The sequence below is a fragment of the Thermobia domestica genome, chromosome 3 (genome assembly GCF_964235325.1).
Source record: "Thermobia domestica chromosome 3, izTheDome1.hap1.1, whole genome shotgun sequence".
In the NCBI taxonomy this organism is placed as follows: Eukaryota; Metazoa; Arthropoda; class Insecta; order Zygentoma; family Lepismatidae; genus Thermobia; species Thermobia domestica.
In genome coordinates, this window is record NC_137456.1 from 123,888,345 (window position 1) to 123,903,512 (window position 15,168).

The following is a 15,168-nucleotide window of genomic DNA, read 5'->3' on the forward strand; positions in this document are numbered from 1 at the left end:
CTTTTTCATTAAAACAAGCTTGCAGTTTTACTATACGGATCCATAGTAAAAGTAGTAGTAGTAGTAGTAGTAGTAGTAGTAGTAGTAGTAGTAGTAGTAGTAATAGTAGTAATAGTAGTATAGTAGTAATAATAGTAGTAATAGTAGTAGTATAGTAGTAATAGTAGTAGTAGTAATAGGAACGGACTAAAAGCACCGCAGGGGTTAGTTAGGTTCTGTTCCCTTGCCCAAATTTTTCTGTACATTGTACATGACCAACTTCAAACAGCTGGCTAGGGTAGCGCGCGAAAAATAATACAGGGTAGCGCGCGAATACGGAAACTCTTGGGATCGGCGTAAATGTTGTCGGCTTTTCTTCTTTGGAAATTAGAAGTTACTAGAGGAAAAATAGTAGTAATGTAAATCGGGAGCAGTTAAAAACGATGGGGTAGCTTCAACTTGAAGAACGTTTCGTGATATTTTCCTCATTGACGAACGTCTATATAACTTGTTGTTGAGTTAAAGAAGGAAATCTCGAGTAAGTCACTGTGGCACTCATAAGGAACGTCTCCTTATACGAGCATTAGTATTTTGTATAGTTCTACATGCCACTATTTAAACTAGTTTATAGTTTAGATGAAAAATGAAGTAACACGGTGGATGCCCTTCCCACTGGCCTAGTGGCTAGCACGTACGCCTTTGGTGTTCGGGGTCCCGGGTTCGATTCCCGGTGAGAGAGCCTTTGGAATGTTAACTGTCCTGGATATGTGTCTGTTCGTATCCCTGTCGAATTTAGTAACGGTCAAAGAGGCTTTATATACGAGGAAACCCGGGTTGCTCAGGAAACTGAAGTATGATTTTTTTTTTAAAAAAAAAGTGGGTAAGTGATTAGCGTATTGAACTTCTATTCGGCGGACCCGGGTTCACATCGCGGCATGGTTGAAACTTTTTTAAAGGTTTCAATTTCAATACATGCTCAGTGTGACAAGTAAGATCTCTCCTCCAGAAAGAAAAAGATGTTGGAATGAGGAGAATTGGAGAAGGTCTCTCAATGGAGGCAATCATTTACAAACTTATTTCCAGCAGTTGTTTCAGGAGATGTAGCAGAAACTAATATTTTCACCTACTTTCAGATTTTCCTGATTCATGCATGGTCAGTATTTTTATTTCTCTAAACATATTGTATATAAATAAATAATACATTGCATACATAGCAATATTGAGATTAATATGCGTTGTTCTTTGGAAAACACGATCCGCACCATTGGGATTCATCTTAGACTGGAGAACTGTTTCGTTAGTCACCTACTTTACAATTTTACCTGCATAAACACCTGCATCAGGGCTACCAACTGCTGTCAGTGTCGTTAAAAATTACGTGTAAGTTGGGTTGCATTTGTGTAGGCGTTCTCACAACTATAAATGACCTGAACCCCAAGTAATGGAATTAGAGCCCTGGGGGAGAGAGACACTTTTGTGGTTCGCTGTACACCTATATCATGACAAATGGCTCTGTTATTTCCTTAAAAGTAATACCGCGTATAATGAGGCTAAAGCTAGTTTTCAAACAGTTTTTTGTCTCTCCTGTAAAACTTGTGAAATGTTACTTGCGCGGTGTTGAAATATCTACCGACGATATACAACGGAAATTTAAATAGTTATTATTTTCGATTAACTTTAAACACTAGAACCAAATACAAGCAATATTAACAATCAATTCAAATTGAATGTAATAAACAACTACCGTATAAGTTAAATGCTCTACTCCTTTTACTTCAGAATCAATGTAATTTTGACGTTTCCAGTACAAATTACTATTTCTGAAAATAATTTAATGTCAGAATATCCCTTCTATTCACAATAACTAAAACCAGAAATAGTTTTATAATACAGTTAATTTGTAATTAAATATCTCAGTAAACACAATATTTAAGTTAAATGGCGAGCTATATTAACGTTTCTACTCTTTAATTTATAAATCAAAAAAATACAATAACAGAACAGACTCACCAAATTTCGATGACAAATTATTCCAAATATATTCTCAATATCATAAGTAATACTTTTTAATTTATTTTTATTTATTTTGCCTGTTTTGACTTACAATATGGAGAGTTAAGTGAAGTCATTTTATGAATGTAAGAGATATTTTTTTTTACACTTGGTCAACAAGGGTTCGTTCAGTTTCAACTTTACCTGAAATCTGTCCTAATTCATTCGAACAGAATTCCAAGCAGAAGATTTTACTTACGGCCGCAAGATGGCAATATTAGGAAATTTCAGTGTTATCAACCCATGTATGTATATATATCAAGATTTTTAACGTACACCAATGTGTAATACGAAATCAAAAGTGGTGAGAATTTTACTGGGTTCTAAAACCAACTAGATATAAAAAAGTAAAAAGTGAATTCGTTGACAGAAAAAAAGAATCAGAACCGTAATGAATATTAATGGTTGCTAACAACAAAAAAAGAATCAGAACCGTAATGAATATTATAAGAATCGCTAACAACAAATATCATTAGTATTAGTTGCGTGTGCTAAAATACACTGACTTCCGTAAATAGTTCCCCAACAATAAATTATGAAGTTTATTAATATTACCTTTTCATTTTCACAAAAATATGCATATTTAATTAACCCTCACTAAATGTACAATCTACAAAGAATAACACTAAACTTACTTGTTTCTGAACTTTATCCCAAGCAGTTACAATGTTGCTGTCGGTTTTATAAGAATCCAGCGACTTGAAAAGTCTTCTTTTAAGTTCTGCGGTAATTGGAGAATCTACTACTTTAAGTGATGTCTTGTTGTACTCAAATTCCAGTTGAACTCTTACTGTTAAAATGATGGAGCTGCACGTACACAAAGTGATAAGAATTGCCAGAAGTAGAGCTGCAAACTAGGAAGTAGAATTGTATGAGTTTGATGCCACATGTTTCATTAAAAACATTTAAGTGCTGATTAAAGCTCTTTCCTAAGCTCACAATTACTTTTTTCAATCTTACTGAATACATTAAAAATAATAAGGAATATTAAAAGTGTGGGAAGTCAGGTAGGTAGTATCTACAAAATGTTAGAGAATAAATTACTCTCCAAATATTTTCTTATAGGCTAGAAAGGATGGGCCATGATAGGGGTCAGTTTCTGCCTAGCAATGAATTATTATGAAAGTTGATACCTGTAATGTATTCCGCATGAAAGGTCGTTTAGGTTATTTTGAGATCATTTCCGGTTGTTCCTGTAGAGCGTCCGGAAGTTACCCCTGACTCCAACCTTCGAAAAGTCGAGGTGGGTGCGTTCTAAACGGATTTGCGTGGATAGGCCGACATGACGGTAAAATTCGTAATAATGTTTTATAATGTTGATAAAAGCAAATAACAAGACCACAGGTTTATTTGTTACATTATGAGAGCAATTTGTTTATGAAAAAGCGTGTTCGGTGAACCTGTATTTTCGACATCAATATTCATTTTCGGATTTATAGTAATAGTTAGAGCGCACCCTCAGAACAACACCAAAAACATGTCAAACTGTAGTCTATGTCTACTTGAACATACTACAATCACAGATTGTTTTGAAAATCCGCTATATACCTGTATATATATATAACGCCGGTTTCTTATTCCCTTCTGCTCGTGCTGTTTGGGAGGAGGGAATCATTCTTTCTGGTAAATGCACAACGTGGTATTACAAATATCGCAAAACAGGGTACGTTCTACAAAAGGCCTCCACGAAGACAGTGTGTGTGTTAGAGTGTAAACGTTTGGATAGTGGAACTAGCACTTAAAGTTGTCATCTAATGTGTGTGGATATAATACTGATAGGCACAATGCCCCAAAAATCGAAGACAGTGAAATGTGTACAGTGCAGTAAGCATATGAAGAACGTGAAACTAAGGAGACATGTTCCCCGAACATATACAGTGGGATGTAGAACGAAGACTCACTGTTACAAGAAGATGCCAAAGAAACTCGAAACGACCAAAACTGCTACGCAGGATACAACATCCGACTAGCCTGCAACCTCGGCTCAAAAGAAGCCATCAGTCTGTACCGCAACGCGAAACAAAGACAAACCATCAAGCCAACCCTCAACGTCAACCCATGCTCAACCAGCAGATCCACCCTCACACCTATCGGAGACAGACCATCAGGAGGTCACGGTAAACAGTCCACCAAACCACGTTTCAGAAAAGACACGGATCAGGATCCAGAATTTGTTCCAGGAGCAAAACAGGAATGTGTAAAAAGTCCAATAACGATGACACTTACCCTGAGGAATACCTCTTCTGCTCACAACAAGTGCATTATCTGCCCAAACAGTTCACAGTTGATTGTACTTTACGCTAAGGGAAAAGCGCAGAAATATATTAAGTTTAATATCATACATGTAGTTCCAGATGACTTCAGGTGCTGCGCAGATCATCTCGATAGCGAGAACGTGCAGCTTGACGTGACGGATGTAAACGTCACGGAAGACGATTCCAACTTCCACCGAACTGAACTTGTGCAGCTGCTGACAGCATTGAGGGAGGCGCTCGCAAATAGGAATGCGAATTTCGACACGACAATGACCGAAGCCGACTGTTACAATTTGACAGGCTTAAAGTCTGCCCGGTTCAATGCGTTATTTGTTTAGGTCAGAGACGAAATATCCAATACCCAGATACGTTCGGCCCAAACGGCGCTAGGACTGCTCTTGGTTAAACTGAGAACAGAACTGTCTTTGGGAGTCATTGGAACTCTTTTTTGGAATCACAAAGCAACAGTGCTCACGAGCAATTCACACAGCCAGGAAAGCTCTAATGAAGTGTTTTGTTCCCTGAAATCTCGGATTCAAACATATGGCACGGGACTTCATTCAAGAGAATACCAGACCGTTGGCCAAAGACATCATAGTGGACGGGAATGATGTGGCAGTTATTGTGGTCGATAGAACATGCATAGAAGTGCTCGAGCTATGCGTTCCAGAGGCGCTCGTTTAGTATGCACAAATATCTTTCTCTTGTCAAACCTATGCTGATTATCAGCAGTGACGGATATGTGCTCTCTGCGATGGGTCTTTACTGGGTTAATGATTCCGATGCAGCGATTACGGACAAAATACTCCGTGCTGATGTTGAAAAGATGCGTGCCTGGTTAAAAAAGGACGATATATTTGTCGTGACCGGGGTTTTAGAAACTCACTGCAGCTACTGGAAGACCTCGAATTCCATAGTCAAGCGCCGTGCTTCCTTCCAGAAACGCAGAAGCAACGTACAACAATGGAAGCCAACAAGTCTCGTATGGTAACAAAAATAAGATGGGTTGTCGAATCCGCCAATTCCAGAACGAAGAGATGATAGGCCTTGGGACACATTATGCCTATTACCCAGATTCTATTTATTGGGGGCTATGTGCGAATTGTTTGTCCACTTTGCAATACATTTTGCCCCCCACTCATACTTGACACCTCCCGCGATGAGTACATTGCACGAAGGATGCGGACTCTTCTTTACAATGAAAACGAACCCCAAACGACGGTAAATGAGAAAGATTGGGACCGCTAGCGAAGCAAATTCAATGAGCTCCGATGAATGCGGCAGATCTCCCGAACTTTTCTGTATTGTCCGAAGATTTCCTGAACTAACTCTCGGCGTATACCAGCTCAAATAAAAACTTTTTATTAAAAAGCTGTATTAGGGAATATGCGTGCCTATGAATTATTTCTTAATCAGCAAGAGCATGATGTCATTCGTGTTAAAATCCAGTCTTACCACACAAGTTCCCGCACCTACATACACTTTCTGGATAAAGTACAATGTTTCTGATATTCTGGGATGGTACTGCCAGTGCAAGGCCGCGGCCGGTGCCAGGGTAATAGGCTGTTGTGCTCACGTAGCTTCAGTCTTGTGGTATCTTGCATTTCGCAGGCATAACCCAACCGCATTCCATAGGCCTGCATCGTATTAGGATTACGTCGAATGCCCAATGTAAAGTGGATAATGACTGGACTGGCGATGCAGAAGACGATTAAGAATTCTTCAGGACGATGTTTAATCCCAATATCTTCACATTTGTTTCTTTAATAGTTTATTCTTTGTACAATTGATACTATTTTTTGCTTCACTGTGGATTCCTATCATACATGCGACTTAAAGTGCAGCGTTTTTATATACCTAGGTATATAGAGCGGATTTCTAGAACAATCTGAGTTTGTAGCATGTTCAAGTAGATATATCAGACTACAGCTTGGCGTATTTTTGTTGTTGTTCTGAGTGTCCTCTCTAATTGTTACTACAACTCTGGAAACGAATATTAATGGCGAAAATACAGATTCACCGAACATGCCTTTTCCTAAACAAACTGCTCTCATAATGCAACAAATAAACCTGTGGTCTTGCTATTTGGTTATTTTGTGTGTTTTTATCGACGAAAAAACATTGTTACGAATTTTCCCGTCATGTCGGCGCTTTCCACGCAAATCCGTTTAATACGCACCCATCTCGACTTTTCGAAGGATAGAGTCAGAAGTCGAGATGCAAGGGCTCGGAAAAAAAACCGGCTTTTTTGGAAAAAAACTCGGTTTTTTCTGCTTTGCTTTTTTGCTTCGGAAATTTTGGGCTTTTTTCAAAATACTGCTTTAAATTGATAAAACAGACTTTGTATCGCTTCTCTATAACACAAAAAATCATTTAATTAGTGGTTGATGCTGATAATAATATAAAACATCGAAAATAAACTATGAATTTCGAAAAAATATTTCAAACAATTTTTCTTCAACATATTTACATTATGAATTCCACAGGATTAACCAATGTATATAATAAGAATTTTTTAACCTCCTATATACAAAAGTAAGCAGAGTTGGCAAGAACCGTGGTTGTTTTTGAAAATGCCAAAAACCCGTTTTTTGGGGATGTTTAAACCAGGCTTTTTTGGTTTAAACCAGGCTTTTTTGACTTAGATTTTTTGCTTTATGTATTTATATTACATATTCACAGAAATAAGTTTGTTTCGCCTTGATGTTATTATGCAACAGCGGGGTTATGCCGGAAGAACTCCCATAAGCTTAAAGAAGTGCGGTCAGTAAATTTCTTAAGTTGAGAATCTCCCGCCCTAACCATTGGGAAAATCCCGTCATTACTTGAAATGAGGGGGGTAAAATTAATCGAAAAGAAGATTTTTTCATGGGAGAACACCTACGGATAGACAACTGGGGGGGTGCGTCATAGACATAAGGGGGGGGCACCACTGATAACGGGAAAATCCTGTTATTGCTTTGCATGTAAAATTTAAAGGTCAACGTACCATAATCAGTACGCTAAAACTGAGGTATTAAATTACAAATTTAGTACCGGTACGTAGATATCATTGAAAGTCCAATCCGAGCTAATGTTGGAAGCTACGTAGGCAATCGATAAATTTTGCCAATTTCTATCAATATATTTAAGCAATATTGGCTTCTTTATAAAACAACACGCATTTAGGCATGTAGAAATATACAATTTGGTTTGTTTCGTATATTTAGGCTTAACATCCTTACGAAATACCGAGGTTATCAAGGAGAAGACTTTCGCCTAAAATGACATCCGAACCGCTACTTGGGTTACGCATGAAAGAAGGATTGTGGTTCGACCGAGAATTGAACATGGGACACCTTGATTAAAAGGTGAAAGGGAAATAAAACTATTGCAGGTAGTTTGATATCTGGAAACGTTACCATGAAGTTCACACGATTCGCATTTTTCATTCTTTTTATTTTTGTGGTTTAAACCAGTTATTAAAAAAAAAAAGTTGGTGTAAATCAGCCAACCCTAAAAGTAAACACTTCTTTTTAAAGAATACACAAATAACTAGCAAAATAGTATGTAGTATTTTTACTTCAAAATATTCCATACCCTCTTTTTGAAACAAAATAAAATTAAAATAAAACATAAGAGAAATACTTAGATTTATAGGATACACTTAAAGGCTGCACATCTAGAGCTTTTGGTTCTGTATATTCTTGAAATTCTACAGTTAAGTTTTATAGAACCACCATCACAGTTTACCCAATCCTCAAGTTTTCTGAATTTTTAACAAGAGGGATTCAACATATCATTACGGAACTCCCCCCCCCCCAAAAAAAAAAGACTACGGAATATATTTAAGTTAAGCTAAATACAACTGCACAACAAACATGACTGAGTGATTAGCTTTTGCGCTTCTATCGGGAAGTCCGGGATTCAACCAGCATTCGACCATTCTGACAAAGCTTTTCTTCATTCCATCTGTGAATGTAGAAATAGTGCGTGCACTGTGAGTTGGGCGACTTCCTTTTTTATTGTTTTTAAATCGTTATTATTACTAATTACCAGCAGTGACGGTTTTGCGAAGGTTAGGGGGGCGGTCTTTCGGACTGAAGCCCGTTCCCCAAAGTTACGGAATGTCTGCAACAAACGAAATATCTATTATTTATGCCTTTACTCATAAACTTTAAGCTCCCGTCAAAAAAAATTACGAATGTTTAAAAAAACTAAACATTAGTAAGAAACCCTTCCCAAAATACTTTTCTAAATCCGCCACTGATTCTCAGTATAAAATGATTTTTAAAGTTGTATCCGGAAGATTATTGCTAAACATATAAACGAAACGAAATATTAGTTATGCTGTACTCATAAACTTCAAGCACTTCCCAAATAAAATTAGGACTTTTTAGGAAACGAAACAATCAGAAAAAAACCTCCTAAAGTACTTTTCTAAATCCGCTACTGATTATTTGTATAAATTGGTATTCAAGGTTGTGTCCGGAAAATTATTGCTAAATCACTTCACAGCTACAGTATAACAGAAATGTGGAAGTACGGTTTGACGGATATATTGAAAAACGTACGCTTTGACGGATAAATAGAAAAACGGGCAAGTTTAACTTTTGCGCTAGAAGCTAGAGTACTAAAAGCTCTTAGAAATGAAACACGGATGACAAACTAGAGAAGAAAAAAGATGTCGATAACTCAAAAGTTAAAATAAAGTTAAATAGCCTCTAAAATTACCCTCAAATACTACATTCTTCATGTTAGCTTTAATTCGTAAAACATGTGCTCCATCCATCTTGATGGTGAATTTCAGAGCGAAATATCACATTCAGGTCATGGAATTTTTATCTAACTATAGAATATACTATAAGAAAGCTATTTAGATAGAAAAATCATGAAGTTGAAAAAAGCCAAAATTTCCAAAATTCTCGTTTTTTTCCCAAAAAAGCCGGCTTTTTATGTGAAAAAAACCATCGATTCAAAAAAGCCGGCTTTTTTGCATCTCTAGTCAGAAGTAACTTCCGGACAACCGGAAATGATCTCAACATAATCTAAACGGCCTTTGATGCAGAATATCGTGTAGATTACAGGTATAAACTTTCACAACAATCCATTGCCAGGCAGAAACTGGCCCTTATCATGACCGATCCTTTGAGCGAGTAGTTTATGATAATTCTTGGGCACTCAGATTTATACACTATATAGGATTTGAAAACAATTATTAGTTCTTGAAATAGTTTTTTGCAAATGATATTTGCCTGACTTTCAAAATTTTTCTTATTTTTCATTGTCTTTGAACTAGTAAAGTTGAAAAGAGTGAGAATGAGTTTAGCAAAGAGGTTAAGAATTTTGTTATTAAAAATTATGTCCCATCCACTGTAGACTTCAAAGGGTAAAGACACCATTGTCAGCTTAAGCTGCGATAAGTCACGGAAAGTAATAAATGAGACAATAGTGATTAGATTGCTGAACTAATTATTATTTCCCAGTTGCATCCACTAGATCAAAAGAGACAGTGAGTAATGAACCCAACGAACATTCATGTACTAAAGAGGTGTATCGGAATCGTATATATCCTTATAGGCATCAGTCGATGTAAGTATTTACATAAGTAACCGAGTCTTGCGGCCTTGATGACAGTGACATTTGATCAGAATAAAGAAAAAATCGGAAAGATGTGTAAATATAGATTTTTAAAAATCTGATAAATTGCTTTGAAGGAACTATGTGTCATATATGAATCCCCTTACCAGAGCTTGAAACAACTCTGAATTCAAAAAGTGCAGAAGAGTTATCTATTGCTAGTTATATATTTGGTTGGTACGATTGAAATATGCGATGAGGAATATACGATCGGAAAGGTGTAAAAGCCTTTTCAGGTCGGCCATTCTGAGTGAGGATTTTCCTGGATTTACTTCATTCATACGAGCAAGTGGTAGGATAGCACTGCCAGTACTAATAGTTCAAATATTGACTTATAACTTATCCATAAATTGTTACATTTTACCCAAAGAAAAGGATGTAAATGGGGATGAGAACTGACAACTCACACGCAACTATTATTGTGGAAGGTTATGCTTTAATGTATAAATGAAACTCAAGAATTTCAAATAATAAAATAATGTCTAGATTGAGTGGAAAATAAAAGAGAATATTTAACTATTAGGATAGGAAGTGAGCAGTTGTCATCCTTCCTTCTTTATGATGCCGTAGTTGGTCCAATTGAAGAAATGACTTTCCGAATGGACTTCTTGGCTCGTGATTGATGAAACCGAACTAATGTTGACAATTGGTTTTCGCGTATCCTGTCAAATCTGTCAGGAGCAATGAATGGATTGTCGTCTCTGCTTAAAGATGAATTCTGGGTAGTGGCCTGGATTTCCTTCATGGATTGCTTCTGCTGCAATCATCTTAGATTTTCCAAGCCCGTGACGGCCTGGAAACAATCTTAGCCTTCAATAGTGTCTGTTTGTTATTGATATCTAACTCACAACTATGTTCATACCACTTTGAAGAGCGTCTCTAACAGTTTTACTGGGAGAGGACAATGGCGTTTAAATCACTCACACACAAGGTCTATGCAATGAAAACTACGTTCATATTTATAATTATTTTGGCGGATATTAAAATCAATTACCGGAATTTAGTCCTTAACAGCTTGAAAATGGGCCTCATTCGAGGCTGGTTTAAAGAACAAAGATTTTCAACACAGTTTATATTCTTCTTCTTTTTATTTGCTTTATTATAAAAATAATTCAATAAAGATTTATACCACTAATTATTATTACCACTAAAAATTTTTATTTAACTATATAGTGCAATAGTGCCTATAGTGCAAAACTGTAAGACTTATAACAAAAGAAATTCATTAACATGATGTGTACTTTACAACGTGTACATAACCTAGGAAAATAATACACACCAGAAATGAATATACCACTACGGACTCATTGCACACTACTTTTTGTATTTAAAACCAAAAACATAAATGTAGCCTATACATTGCTCTTAGGGCTCTATATTTTTCCCCATATTAATATGTACGACAATAAGTAAGAAATTGAAAATAAATTGTTAAAACTGCTCCTATCTCGTGAAAATCTTAGGAAGTATATTTCAACAAAGTATTTCCTCGAGAACTGAAATTGGCAGAAAAAAAGTGGAGATTGCTACAATTTGCTTTTGCCTCAACCCCTAATATGAAAACAGGATGCAAAAATAACAACAATGGGAGTAGAGCAACACCATATTATTGCAACTTCATAATAGCACTGAATCTTAAGATTTCCCGAGCCACCACTTATTCCAATGCAACGCTGGCCGTCTCATGTGGCAAAGATGATACACGAGGTTGTACTTTCTCACAAGGAATTTATTAAGTTGCGCAGAAAAGAAGTGCAGTAGCCTAAGCGATTCATATGATCGAATAATTCCCACTCAATTTATATGATCGAATAACTCATCTGCGCAAAATAGATGCGCGGAAACCTAACTGATTCAATGATCGAATCATTCCCAACCAATTCACTTGCGCAAAGGGGACTAGCTGACAACCAATTCATATGAACGAATTAAATGATCGAATCATTTTAGTGAATCAGAGTAAATGAATCGATTCTCCGAAATGAATTATTTTGCCCATCACTACTAACAATCAATCTGAAGATCTAAGTTTTACAAGGTTGCGTTGACCTCTGCCAAGACTTAACTTCTAATAAAGAGGATGGAATTCGTTATCGTGACGAAAGTTTGATCACTAACAACCCTTTGGTATATCTCTTGAAAGCAAAACTCAGAAGTACAATTCCTTGCAGTAAGCCTGCAATTTATTAGTTCTAATGATATTACAAGTCCATGAGCTGGGGTTTTAAGTGTAACTAAGTGTCTTTAAAAATATTTGTAAAAACTTACTTGACAAGTTCCAATCAATCTCTAAATACTTTCACAGAGAATAACTCAATCACGAATAAAACAAAATTTCACTAGACTGAGAGGGCACGAGTCAGTCCTAGTAGAAGGTTTAGGTGCACAGGTGTAACTATTTGATCTAGCTGTGTGTTTGAGGCCAGCTAGGCAATAAACCTAGAGTCTGTCTAAACACGCATCAAATAGGGAGTTTACCAGAGAAGGTTAGGTGTACATGTGTAACTATTTGTTCTACCGGTGTGTTTAAGGCCAGCTTGCCTTGTACCTAGAGTCTGTATAAACACATATCAAATAGGGGAGTTTACCAGATATGGTTAGGTGTACAGATGTAACTATTTGATCTACCGGTGTGTTTAAGGCTAGCTAGGCAATGAACCTAGAGTCTGTTTATATACACATCAAATAGGGGAGTAACAGAACTTCGACGGTCGACTTCCTAAGCAGTTTCTAGGCGCAAAGATCTCGGCTGAAGCTAAGCTTGCAGAAGCAGATTGCCAAGTTCGAAAGAGGCAAACTTTGACCGTCAGTTTCCTAAGCTGACCAGCAGTTATGGGCAGACCCCTGGCTATCGTCAAGCTTTCAGAAACAGATTGCCAAGTTAGCCACTGGGACAAGGTATGGATTGTAACCAAAAGAGTATCCAGGGAAGCCGATAGAATGAGAAGCAGAGTAGGGGCAAGGATTACTAGAAACTACTCGGAAATCCTGGGCTAGGTTGTACATAAGACACTGCGGACTCCGTCTAGGTAGTACGACCTTGAGGGGCCTCAGGAAAACAGGGAACAAGTCCGAGGAACGAGCCCAAAATCGGGGTTCTTAAGGGGCTTGTTGGGCCATGCAGTCGGCACCAATTTACATGTTGGGCGCATAGATGTAACGTGTGCAGATATTCCACTAGGACTGTGAGGTCAAAGGTTGGACATGCGTGGTAGTCTGAAAGTTCCCTGGGGAGGAACCAAAGAGTAGTCAGCAACCTGAAAAGGAAGCAGATTGGCTTGCGCACGGCACTAAGAGCAGAGTCGATTGAGAAAAGTTCTCCGTGGGCGGAGAGAGTAGCGATTGGAACACGTCATGCTGATAACAGAAATCAACATCAAGATTGGTTTACAACAAGGTGCCTCGGCGGCGCTAAATGAGAAGAAAAGATTCTGTTTGTGCGCATGCGTGTATGTATGTGTACTGTGTACTCCGCGTATTTGTATGTGTTGCCCCCAAACTCTGGCAAAGTATTTTACAACGAGATATGCAAAAATCATAGTTTCATTTGAAAATATAAAACATGAAAGATTTTATATATATTTGTACCAAGGATCTTCTTCCTTTTATTTATCTTAAAAACAGTCTGTTCAAACATGTATAAACATCTACAGTTTGAAAACAGAAAAATAATCTTTTTAGAAGCAAAAACAAAGATTTTAAACACACAGATTATATGGAATTCTTTCAAAGTCTTCTAACATTATTATTATTATTATTATTATTATTATTATTATTATTAATAATAATAATAATAATAATAATAATAATTATAATTATAATTATATAACTAATGCTAAGATTACACATATACAGGGTGGGTCATAAGTTTCCATACAAGATGACTAATGTTTATTTTTGATTTTCCAGCTAGTAACTTCACATCATTCTGTTGACTAGTAGTGGTACCATGCGTCATGTAGCACGTGCGTTCAATGAAACACAGAGAATGCAGATAACCCATGACACAGTGGCTAAACTCATTCAGAAATTCAAGAGAACAGGTTCTGTGGCTGACGTACCTCGATGTGGAAGGCCGAAGACGGCAACAAATGAAGTTACGTCAACGATGGTGCTGGCAGCGATGGTCAAGAGCCCGAAAAAGGGAACCCGACGCCTCTCTGCAGAATTTGGTATCAGCCAAAGCAATGTCATGCGTATCTTGCATACTAACAAGTGGCAGCAATTCAAGCTACAAATGTTGCAGAACCTGTCAGAAAACGATCCTGATCGCAGGGCAGAGTTTTGTTAATGGGCACTAAACATGTACCACAGTGATCGTGATTTCGTTAGTACCATCCTTTTTCAGATTAGGCAAAATTTTATGTTAGTGGTGACGTGAACAGGCAAAATGTGAGGTACTGGAGTGATACCAACCCACATTGGATGCCTGAATGCAAACAGCAAGATGCAGCGAAACTCATGGTGTGGTGCCGGATATGGGGTAACAGGATTGTTGGCCCTTTTTTTCATTGAAAGAAACCTTAACTCCAAAGGTTATCTTGACATGTTGAAAAAAGACATCTTCATGTCAATCTTGGATGAGAGTGGGGACTTCCCTGCATTTTTTCAGGAGGATGGAGCACCACCCCACTACGGCATTGAAGTATGCCGATGGCTGGACCAGCAATTCTCTGGACATTGGATCGGTCGACGTGGTCCGGTGGAGTGGCCACCAAGGTCACCAGACCTCACTCTCATGGGTTTTTATTTGTGGGGCCACCTGAAATCGATTGTGTACCAGGAGAAAATTCGGGATTTGGATCATCTTAAACAAAGAATCAATGCAGCTTGCAAACAAGTAACAAGTGCAACATTGACAAATGTTCGTCGGAATTGGTTGGAGCGCCTGTCATTTTGTCTCGACATGCAAGGGAAACATGTGTAACATATTTTATAACTGTAGTGTAGTATTATCATCATTTGTATGGAGACTTATGACTCATGATGTAGTATACATACATAGAGTTGTGTAACACAGACATCTCCCTGTTACAGTACTAATTCAGTTGCGGTAATAAAAATGAAAAAAGAAAAAACTAAGCAAAAATTAACCTGCGAATTTGCGGACACTACAGCATGAAAACCACACTGACGTCACAAAGCAAAGTAGTTCCTCATACCGTCGTACGTAAGAACATACTTTGTGAAACGATACAAAGTTGTAAACGCTAAATCAACGGAAAGTTCGGACGGCCACCATTTTTATACGTTTCATCCTATT

The 15,168-nt window shown here is 37.4% G+C and overlaps 1 protein-coding gene across 2 annotated transcripts in view; it reads right to left on the reverse strand.

Annotated features, from left to right (window-relative positions):
* The window catches only part of LOC145680699 (CD63 antigen-like), a 317,291-nt gene that overhangs the window by 159,494 nt on the left and 142,629 nt on the right, over nt 1-15,168 (reverse strand). For both annotated transcript variants that reach the window (XM_081751615.1, XM_081751614.1), the window contains one exon: nt 2,667-2,885. In XM_081751615.1, coding sequence (XP_081607741.1) covers nt 2,667-2,885 — 219 coding nt within the window. The remainder of the gene's footprint in view (nt 1-2,666; nt 2,886-15,168) is intronic.